This window comes from Leptosomus discolor, chromosome 17, assembly GCF_034619465.1.
Source record: "Leptosomus discolor isolate bLepDis1 chromosome 17, bLepDis1.hap2, whole genome shotgun sequence".
NCBI lineage: Eukaryota > Metazoa > Chordata > Aves > Leptosomiformes > Leptosomidae > Leptosomus > Leptosomus discolor.
In genome coordinates this window covers 17857212-17868666 of record NC_141407.1, presented here as the reverse complement: position 1 = coordinate 17868666, position 11455 = coordinate 17857212, and the positions used below count along the sequence as shown (strand labels likewise).

General features: G+C 51.8%; 1 protein-coding gene across 1 annotated transcript; it reads right to left on the bottom strand.

Moving 5' to 3' along the window:
* Positions 1–1990: 1990 nt before the first annotated feature.
* Positions 1991–10255, bottom strand: MAPRE1 (microtubule associated protein RP/EB family member 1). The gene is made up of 7 exons (XM_086474752.1): positions 10236–10255; positions 9864–9987; positions 7122–7267; positions 5609–5813; positions 5119–5228; positions 4265–4417; positions 1991–3885 (listed from the first exon to the last, which is right to left on the bottom strand). The coding sequence occupies exons 2-7, from the start codon at positions 9982–9984 to the stop codon at positions 3829–3831; spliced, it is 792 nt and encodes a 263-aa protein (XP_086330878.1). The 5' UTR covers positions 9985–9987; positions 10236–10255; the 3' UTR covers positions 1991–3828.
* Between the last annotated feature and the right edge of the window lie 1200 nt (positions 10256–11455).

The window sequence follows — 11455 nt, the reverse complement described above, 5'->3', positions numbered from 1 at the left end:
CTCATGTCCTCGACTCACCTTTCTTCCTCCGATTCTGGGCCCACTTTCTGTGAGGAACCGACAGGCACAAAAGCTCATCCCAGGAGACCTCGCTCCCCACCAGAGCTTATCAAGGTCTCCTTTCCGCAAAATCACGCTCCCCGCGTGCCGGGCCTCGCCAGCTGCGGCGCTGCCAGCCCTCACCCAGCCGCTTGCCACTTCGCCTTCCGATGCTCCGAAGCGACCTGCAACGGCCTCGCCTCGCCCGGCTTCCTCTGCATCAGAGCTCAGCGCGTCCTGCAGCCGTCCGGCTGCACCCTCCTCTTCCTCTGCCAGTAACGGGGGCGTTGGCAGCCCCGGCAACCACAGCCCCCACGATCATCCCCTCTTCCCGGCACTACAAAGGGAGAGGAGTGCCCTGCGTGCCGCCAGGCGAGCCTGCCATCCACAGCACAGTCCTCGACAGGTGGCAAACATACCTGTCTTGGGAGAAGCACGTTCCAGTCTTATCCTCGGAAGGATGTTCCAGGAAAGAAAAACTCCCACTCCTGCAGGACACACGCGCTCCACTCAACTGGACAGACTATGAGATGACCAAGTGCTCAAGCAGCCACATCAAATAGTGATAAGATACAACAGCGAGTAATTTTTTGGCCTTTATTTGAAGGCTTTTAACAGTTACAGTAAGAATTGTCATTGCAAACCAGGATTTTTTAAAAAATTGAACAATAGAAGTTAAAAAAACATCCACAAGTCCACCTGCAAGTAAGACGTGTTGGTACAGAAAGGAGATACGAGCTTTTGCTTCTTCCATCCTGTTCATTTTTCAAATATCTGACAGAACTAAGATACTAAGAAAGGTTGGATGCTATCAAACTGTTCTGGCAGGTGAGCATTTAATATTTAACAGCATATACTGTACCAGAGTGACAGAGTAGCTACGTTAACTCTATGGGTTTGAGTTGGGCTTATTGTTATTTTCTTTCCAAAAAGGACATTAAAAACCAGATTAGGCCAAGGCCTCTACAACATAGTCACAGCTGACTACGTGGGTTTGTCCCCATTCTATTTACAACTCATCTTGGTAGCCAAGTGATGTAAGCAACTGGAAACCTTAGCAGCATCCGAGTGACAAGACTGCAGTTCCAACTGAGCTTCATCATGCACGTCCACACACTCAACACTCCCACAAGGCGAACCAGCAGCATTTCTGACTCATCATTCTCTTCGCATAAAAGGACATTTGCTTGCTTCGCTAGCAGAGATCAAAATCAACCCCACGCCACCCCTCTGATGGCCCGAGTGCTTCACAGCTCCACACACGCGCTCTGCTGAAAAGGGCCCCGTGTGCAACCGGACTGCAAAGAGCAGACACTCCAGAGGTCCCCTTCAACTTCAGCCACATCCTATCGCCACCTTTTGCTTTGACTTGCTGGAGTAATGGATTACTTAGAGCCGAAAAAAAAATATGCTTCCGACCTCAAAGCGAGTCCGTAATGGTAAAGAAGATTTTATGTGCATCAACCCGCCCCGTTCTGCGTCTGCGCTTCCGTAGGGCACCACCAGCTCTGCCAGGGCAGCAACGCCTACTCCCTAGAACGATCACCCACGGAGCACTTGGGGGGCAGGGGGGGCGTCTCCGGCAGGAGGGCGAAGCCCTGCGGGAGCCCTCCCAGCTCCAAGGCCGGGGGCACCCCCGAAGCACCGCTCCGAGCCGCGCACGCACCCGGGCGAGCCACGTGTGAGCTCACCCGCGCAACACCCGCCGAAGGAAACCAACCAAGTTCAGGGTCAATCCGCTCACAGAGGCCGCTGACAGGCGCAATTAACGTCTCGCTTGCTTAGAGCGAATAACCAGCGGTTCAGCCGCCCTAAAACCCTCCAAACGCCAAGTCCCGGGGCAGCACCCCCGTTACACAGCCCCTTCTCACACCACGAGAGGAGGAAGCCAACGATACACTCGCATTTCATCCACTTGTGGGAGGGGGGAAAAAATAAAGGAAAGAAAACCCCTCGAGCAATGTTTCCCCCAGCACACTCCAAAGGAAGTTTCAACATTACTGCTCTCAAGTTAGCAACGACTACGGCCAGGGCTGGAGAAGGAAAGCTGATATCCCAGGTCCTGCAAGCTTCATCACGAAAACTATCACGAACTTCAGCTTTGCCTAATCGTATCTGAAAGCACGAGAGACTCCAGTAGACGTGACACTCTTGAAATACAGAACTTTATTTAGAAACCGCTTAAAATAGAAAAACCCTGTCAAGAAAAATCCAAGTCAAATTTCTCAGTAAAATGGAGTTTTAGGGCAACAAAAGTCTAAAAGGCCACAAGAGAAATAGCACCACTGCAATTTTAAACAATGGCTAGATACTTGCATTTTTTGGCATTCACTGAATTTGGGTTTTTCTCTGAATTTCACAAAGATTCATGCACTACACAACAATTACCATAAAATGCTCTCCTACACACGTTTTAGGACAAGCTACCACCAGAAACAAATGAATACAAGCACAACAGGACTGATCAATCTCAGTAGTGAAGGGGGATCAGAAGTCTTGCAGGATCTTGCCAAACACAACGGTAATGAGGGGCATGATAGCAAAAAAAGGACAGTTAAGGAAAGTATTTAAATATTAATATTTAAGTTAGTCTCAGTACTGTATTTTCTGCAATAACATTAGCTCTGTTAGCCAGCATCTTTTAGTTTTTACCCCAGAAGACTACTGAACTGGCAAGTATCATTACTAGATATGTCCTGGTTCGAAAGGAATAAAAAAAAATTAAAAAAGAAGAGAGACAGAAAAATCATCATCCTCATGTGCTCGATTCACTTCCATTCTAAGACAGTTGCACAGCACAAGCCCTGTTACAACTATTGGATTTGATCAGCATTCCTCGAGATGGGAAAGAGAAAAGAACAAGTGAGAGGCCAAAAAGCATACCAACGGAAATAAAAAAGAAACAGGACAAATAGAAATAACAGCCAGGAGGGAAAAATCACTTCTGAAGAACATTTTAGGCAGCGAGACTGGATGCCCTTTGCTTTTTTTGTCGTTTGTTTTTTTTTTCTTACAGAAAACACAGTACGTTTTGGCAAAGCCATTAGCCACAATGCCACAGAAAAAGGCTTTAGCACTCGTCAAGGTAATTTATGTGTCTCAGCTGTTCATACTCCCTCTAATCTTGTGACAGGCAACGTTAAGGCCTATTTCATCGAGAACTAATCACTTAGTAAGCAGCTTTACATAGGAATGGAGTTTTGTTTTAATAGCCCCTTTGAGCACTTGCTGACAAAGTGAGATTGCCACGCAAGGCCTCTCAGACAGCAGTGAATGGAGTTAAACAAACGTCTACCCCAATATGAAGCACATAAAATCTCCTGTCACATTACTTCAATTTGGCATATGGAAGCATATTTTAAATACTCTTAAGGCATTTTATTATAATTTCTGTGCTGCAATTTCACATTAACTCAATCTTTCTGTGAGTCAGAGTCTTTAATTTCTCTACTACACACCACCTTAGATACAAAAAGAGTCTTCCCACAAACCAGTGTTTTACCAGCAAACCACTCTGCAACAAGTTCCAAATATTCAGCCTCTTGCTCCCTAAATATACCACCTAGATGTGAATACTGCTCTGCTACAAAGTGAGAGAGAGCTCCTAACTCAAACCCACTGTAAAAAGTGATACTTCCGCAAAGTGCACTTTAAGAAGAGGTACTTTTTTGCTTATGAAAAGAAACCAGTGAGTCCTCTAAGAATAAAGTGGAGTATTTTACAGTTAAGCACATGATCTGGGGCAAAGAATTCTGATGTTGCTGCTCTGCTGGTACAGTATGTGGTCTGTTAATACTCTTCTTGTTCCTCCTGCGGTGCTCCTTCGTCAGGTATCACAAAGCCTTCCTGAAGGGGAAAACGACAAGTGCTTTAATGAAAATCTGATGCCAAACCAGTTCCTGGCTACTCTGTATGCTTTTTTTTTTTCCGCTTTTACTTAGGACAGATACCCTTAAGTCACCATTTACAGTGCCAAGACATATTACCAGAAGAGCTATTTTCCTCATCTTTCATCTGTTTGTCACACACCCTTCACGAAAGGCTAACCTTGTCTGCTGCCTGACTACAATTATGTTATCTGTTCCTTTATTACAGGAAAAAGCTAGGCCATAAACCTAAAGGGGAAAAAAAAAATAGAAACAGAGGGAGCCCTGGAAAGCAAAGCAGCTTCCAGCTACAAGGGGAGGGAGGAACTACGCAGTACAGTTTACACCACACTACTTACATCTGTGGCATAAAGAATCTCCACAATCCTCTGCAACACTGGATCATTCTCCCCTTCATTCTCCTGGCAGATCAATTCAATGTTCCTCAATTTGCCAAAGTAGAAGTCTCTCTCCTTCTCCAGATCTTCGACAGTAAGTTTCAACACATTGATCTGCCAAAGGGCATCAACAATAATTTATCCACCAAGGAGAGAGTTCAGCAGCACACACGCAAACCGCAGGGTCCCCAGAGTCCTCGGGAGGGTGTTAATATGCAAAGCACTTCAGAAGTGACCCAGATGGGGGGGAAGGGCGACCGTGAGGGGAGGAAGAGGCCTGTGTCTCCCATTGTAATGCCACTGCCACAACAAACACCCAGCCCAATGCACCAGCCCCGCTCAGCACTCCCAAAGGCTTCGCACAGGAGCCAGGTCGAACGCCGACTGCCCGCGGCTTTGTCGGCCAACGCTTCTTCCGAGGCAACTCGCACCCTGACGGCGGCTCTAGGGCTACTGCACTCAGCACTTCAGTGAAGCGGCAGCTGCTCATAGCTCGGTTGGAATGCCGGGGTAGCTGCCCCACAGCTGTGGAAATACCTAAAACCAATGCTATGTGGGATATGGCACAGACTGGGTTTAAATGTCTGGGTACTCGTGCACCGCAGAAGGGGTTTCGCTCCTATCAGGGCAGCAAGACCACTACCATGAAGGCTTCTGACCAAGCGATTTCAAGGGAGCTTCCTAGATTCAGGTCATTTTCTGTCATCTGCCTGACCCAGTCATTTCATGCTATTAAAAAAAACCAAAAACCCAAGAATCTGCAGGTAAATGGACAAAGCAGAGGTCAGTACCCGGGGCTGCTCCGGTCAACACACCTGCTCGATCAATCCCGCCGATTCCTCGTCTCCTGCAGCCTTTTTGACCATTCCAGTCCCAGCTTTCGGAGTTGCTGCGGTCCTCTGCGTGACAATGGGCCTCTGGGGGGCTGCGAGATCAATTCAGCGTTAGTTCCTCTCACACCACCTTTCTGCCCCCTGCGAAGGCACCAGCCCCCTGCCGAACATGCTCGGGCACATAAGGGTTTGAAGATCTGTTCCCTCCTTCTCCTTGACTCCGTGCGACACGTCCATTAGTTTTGGCATGCACTGGCACCAACACTCGCCATTTGCTCTTTTAGAGACGACTGTTCTTCCTGTAGCTCCCAGACAACGGGGTACTACAGGATGACTCACTGTTCGAAGCCTAGCACCTCTGAAACTACGTGCAAAATGCTATCATTTCACACACGGATCTTAAATAGCAACCCAGGCCTATTTCCCCCAGAGTTTTTAATGATCTAGAGAATCTTTTAACGATTTTCTCTACCTGCACTGCTAGAACTGAGAGATTTCTTGGGTTTGTTCACAACTGGAGCAACGAGGTTTGGTGCTACCGTCTCTTGGCCTTGTCGAGCAGCAACAGGATCATACTCCTTCCCGTCATAGTTCGCGTCAAAAAATTTTTTGAACCACTGAACAAATTCAAAGTTGTCCTGAAATTTTCCCTTCACTAGTTTGTCCACAGGAATTATCTGGATGGAGGTGGAAAAAAAAAAAAGTCAAACTCATACTGAGGGTAAAGAACCTCCCTCTCTCTTTCTATATAAAGTTTTAAAATCAGTGCACTCAGAAGACAGGCAAACGTAATTCTTTGTCCAGTCTAGAGAAAATCCCCCTTGAACATAACTGTATGTCAAACGGTAGGATTCTTGCTAATAAGTGGAATTAAAAACAAATCACGTTTTCACCGAGAGGGTTCAAATACCTCCCAGTAATTCTGCAGCAAGGGTTCAACACAAAACTTGTCCCCGTACATCTGAGGCTGCCCAGCACCAGGCTTCCACGAACCCGAAGTGCCGCCCAGCACCGCAGGCTGCTGACAGGCAACACGGCTACAGGCTCTGAACACCACCCTGCAGCAGATTTCAACTACAGTTTCTCTGGAAGGAGGAGTACAACCAAAGACTGGTAAAAGGATGCAGCAAATGCTCAAGTCCTGTCTGTAGGCCAGGAGCCGGGAGTCCCGGACCGGGCAGGGCCAGGAGCCATCACCATTACGTGACCGCTGGGCGCGGGGAAGCACGACTGGCTGCCCAGTTCTGGCCCCAGCACAAGCTGCTTCCCCCAGGCAGACCCACGAAGCGTGTGCTGGAGCTGCTGGCCAAGGCTGACAGAGACACCTCCACCACAGAAGGGCTCTGCATCACGCCAAGCACGCCGTCAGCCACCCGGCTGGGATGAACCGCCCTTCCCTGAGCACAACGAGCATCTGGCCTGAAACGGGGCGTTGGCAGCTCTCACTCCCACTGGCTTACAACTACATGTTTTAATACCTGGAATTTAAAAGACATGTGGATGCGGCACTTGGGACGTGGGTGAGTGGTGGACTTGGCAGGGCTGGGTAAACGCTTGGACCCGACGATCTTAAAGGTCTTTTCCAACCTAAACGATCTACGTGCTTGTAAAGAGGCACCTGAAGTCCTTAGGACTATCACAGCAGCAGGTCATGGGAACGTACCCGGTACACAGATGGTTCGAACGGGAAGCTCACATAAACCTTCTCATGGAAATTTCAGTATTAGTCCGTGCTACATGAGTTGCACAGAATTTAACAGGAAAAACTCATCTTGTCATTAAGAACTGGAAACCTAACTTAGCCGGAGTGAAGCAGAGAGCGTCCTACGTCAAGTGAGGACCCCAACGCAAACCAAAACCAGAAGTTTTGAGACTTACAAACCAAAAGCAAACTCCGCTCCCGGACTTATTCAGCTCTAAATTTAAAAGTACGTCCCATCAACTTTGACATTAGGAGCACAGAGAATCAGCACAACCCCGCTTACTTTGTCGACACCCATTCGTTTAAAACCCGCTTGTAGAACCTTGAAGTTTTGAATGTACTCGTGTTCCAATTTTGCTTGAAACTTCACTTTCTTGAGCGCTACAGAACCTGGGAAGAGCATGTCCATAAACTGGCAGTACGCGGCACCTGCCAAGAGAAAAAGAATGCAAATCCTGGGATGAATCAAGTCAGCTCCCCCGCCTACGTAAGGTGCTTCCCAGTCAGAGCAGCGACTGACCTGACTCATTCCTCAGCTACACAACCCCTTAGAGGCAACAAAGGCAAGAAAACAGGAACCTTCAGCCTCCTTTTTCGGTGCAGCAGGGCCATAAAGAAGAGTAAGCGAGCTGCAGAACCAAACTGTTTGGTCTCATGACTTGAGCTCTTGCGAACAAGAGCAATCCTGCCTCCATAATGCCAAGAGGGGAAAAAAAAAAAAGAATCCAATGAGTAATTCCACTTTCCATTCTTCACGGGTATCAGTACCGTACTGTGTCCAACAGGCATGTAATCTCCTCTTATCAATACTAACAGAACTGAACTAGAAAAATAATTATACTAAAATATGATACACTTACTACAAACACAAGGTGCCCTCAAAGGTAAGAGGCCAAATTAAGCTGGATTATATTTAAATCAAGCCTTAATCAAAGAACTGAAATAAGGTAGTGTTTCTTTCTATTAATTTTAAATCCTTCATGTCCTTCAAATCAGCTCGTGCTGTTGTAAGAGCAAAAGAGGGATTCGGCCACAAAGAGCAGACAATCCCCTCCAAAAAAATCAGCTTTTGTAGAATACACACAACCGTTAAAAACCCCCATTTTTAAACGATATCCTCACTCTGCAGCGATGATGTACAACTGGTGCCACTGAAGTACAAGTGCCACATTCTGAGCATTACTCCCCCCACCACTATCAAGGAGCGAAGGGCACACAGAGAGTAACCTAAAACATCAAACAGCTGCAGGACAAGCTTGGGGAGCCGTCGACAGGCCCAGAAGCAACATCCCTGTGTTGCCCTAAACCAGCCTACTCAGCTCAGCCACAGGTAACAGAGTCCTACGTTTATTTTTTATCCAGATATTTTGCAGGTCTTTTGGGGCTCCCACTTTCACCTGCTGCTAGAACACTGCTGCTCACCTGCTGGTGCAAATAAAAAGGAACAGATCTTGCTGTTTGATCTCCCCTGCCTCTCAGTTCTCTCCCCAAAGAACCCCACCTCAAAAACAGGTGACTTGCCAGAAGTCAGGGGGTTGCTCACTACCGGTGCTCTGAGCAACAAGCACGATAAAGAGAGAGATCACAGCGTTGTCTTCTGGGCCTTTATGCAGCCTCAGATTGCTGCTGCCACTACTGCCCTGGCCAAAGGCGGCAAAGCCAGCCTGGAACCTCCTGCCTTCACAGGACTAGGACAGACAGCGAGAGCCGCTTCCACACCCGCAGCGGCGGGAAGCACTTTGCAGGCACGGGGAAGGGACGCTACCCAGCGCGTACCACATCAACACCTCTCGGCCCTTTCCTGAAAACAGGCGAGGTGAAATTTTGTGGGGCCAGAATGAATGATCCTCGCGTCTCGAGACGGAGCTCTCGCAGCATTCGAGGCTCACGCCAGCTCTACCCAAGACTTCTCAGCCTCACAAATCAGTGCTCCACGCAACAGGCTTTCTGACCTGCGGAGCGGACAATGCTCACCACTCCCTTGCTTCCGTGGCTGTAGATCTTTCGTTCCTTCACTCTTACAGTTTTTCTCCATCATCTCACTAGACAAAAGCCACTACAAATACCCGCCAGACGTCTGGTTTAAGTGCCCTGCTTCTCTGTAATCTTTGTGAATTTTTCTTCCACGGACTCAGCCAAAGGCTGTTTGACAGTCCCAAACTTATTTTAAGTTTACTCCTCCTTTCATGCCACATCCAATTTCCACATCTCCCATTCTGTGAGCAACACCTTATCTCAAACTCACTGTATGAGCTGCCCTTCCACATTTCACCCAGCCCCTTTCATCTGCCTGTTGCAGTTATCCAAATCACCATCTTTTACCTAGGCTGCATTTTTAGCCTTGGGTTTTTTTCAGCTCTTACTCCACAGACTATTATCTTTTATTCATTCTGTGGGCCTCCTCCCACACACACACTCCTCCCTGTGATGACACTTGACTCCATTTCGGTGCCACAGTCACTTCCCCTTTTCTGCCTACGGCTCCACCGGAGATTCAGCTGCGCTAAAGTCAGCTCAAGCTGAGCTGGGCGACGCAGCCCGACGTGCTCCTTCACCACACAGGGCTGCCGGGCCCCGAAGGTGAACCCAAGAGTCACCAGCACACCTTCCACACACCGCTCCTCCTGCCCAGCCTCCCGCAGCACATCTCTGCCATAAGAAATCACACTTGTGTGTGCTAATGACTACACTTGTAAAGCTTACTCTATCCATCAAGACTAAATGCTTCATTCCTCGTTGGAAAACACCCTCTCCTAAGGTTTTTTTCCACATTAAACCCTGCATCCCTGCTGCAGCGAGTCAGAAGAATACGCCTTTTCGTTACACTTATGTTATTAACAACCCTTTCAATAAAACTCCAGCCACAACCTGATTAGGACACCGAGCATGGACTTGTTCATCACAGGCCTTAAGCCAACAGCACGGCCACAGAGGGCCAGCACGGCCGGTTCACACGGGGCAGCTGTACCTCTACAGAACTGGGGGGCACATCGGACTGGAACGCCCCTCGCGCCGAGCCCCTCACCTGAACACAGCTGTTCAATCTTCGTCAGCGTCAGCTGCAGAGACTCATTGATCCACGCGAGCATGTCATGTCGACTCAAGTTATCGCTGGTCACTGAAGTCGAGTACACATTAACTGCCATTTTCTGCAAGACACAACCAGAGGCGTTAAGCACCACAGAGGCCGACGCCGCCCGCTGTCAGCGCCTGGGCTCGGCCGCGCTCCCCGGGCTGCAGCGGAGCCGCTTCCTTCGGAGCCTTCGCGACCCAAGAGCCGCCCAGCGAGGCGCTGAAGCTGCCTGAGGCCGACAGCCGGGAGGCCCCTGATTCACCGCGACTGGGGAGAACACGGTTTCGAGCTTTTCGAAGGAAAAAATAACACCGAGGCACTCACGCGGGAGCCGACGAAAGGCATCACGGCTGCGGCAAGTCCCCCATCGCCCTCCTCCGGGCCCGCCGAGCCGGGCGGCAGCACTTCCTGGTCGACCACGGTATCTCTCCGGGGAGAAATACCAAGCGGCCGGTCCCCGCCCAGCCCCGCCGGCACAAAGCGGAGCCGCCGCACTCGCTGCCCGGCCGCAGAGCCCGGTGCAGCTGCCGCCGCCGGGCAGGGCCGGCCACGCCGCACGCCCCCGCCGCGGGCGGGGCACGGCCCGCACACCCCCCGCCGCCGCCGCCGCGCCTTCCCCCCCGCCCCGCCGGGCGCTCCGCCGCCGCCTCCCGCCGGGGCCCCGCCGCACCCCGCGGAGGGGCGCGCCCGGGGCAGGCGCGGCCCGGCCCTACAGGCCTCACGCCGGTTCCCCCCAGCCCGCCGGGCGCCGGCCCGCCCCGCCCCGCCCGGCCGCTCCCCGAGCGCGGGCCCGCCGCCCCGCCCGCCGCCCCGCCGCCGCCCGAGCGCCGCGGCCCGGCCCGGCCCGTTACCTGCCCCGCTCTCGCCCCGTCTCCTCCGCGTTCAAACCGGCCCCGCCCGCCTGCCCGGGGACCACGTCACTCGCACGCTACGCGCTTGCGTCACGCGGACGTCACGGCGGTGGCGGCGAGCGCCGCTCGGCGGCCGGGGACTGGGCAGCGCCGGGGAAGGGAGGGGGCATGCGGTTGCTAGGGGGCGGGGAACCCCGCCGTGTTGCTACGGCGCGGCTCCGCCCACCCCGCCCGCCGGTTCGCCTGCGATTGGCGGCGCCGCTAGCCCCGCCCACACGCACGGCGTCCCGCGTGCCCGCGGGGTCTCTCGCGGGTCTGGCCCGAGGACCCGCCGGGGCCGCCTCAGGCCGCACCGGGCCCGGCCCCGGCCCCGGCCCCAGCCCGGCCCCCGCCACAGCCCAGCCGGGCCCCGCCGCCTCGCCGTTCCCCCGGTGCCGCTGAGCGGGGCCGTCGCCTCCAGGGCCAGCGAGGGAAGGGGCGGCCCGGCCCACCGCCTGTGAAACTGCTCCCGCTGCAAAAGCCCCTCTTCGTCACACGGGGAACCCGGAAAATAACGACTGTCGAGCCGTACAGAAATACTGATTTTTAATTAGACAGCAATAAATGGTAAACTGTTGGCGAGGATCCCCTTTCTTTCCTACACGACACCAGTCACACGCGTGAGAAGGCACAGTGCCGAGGTGTCGCGCCCCC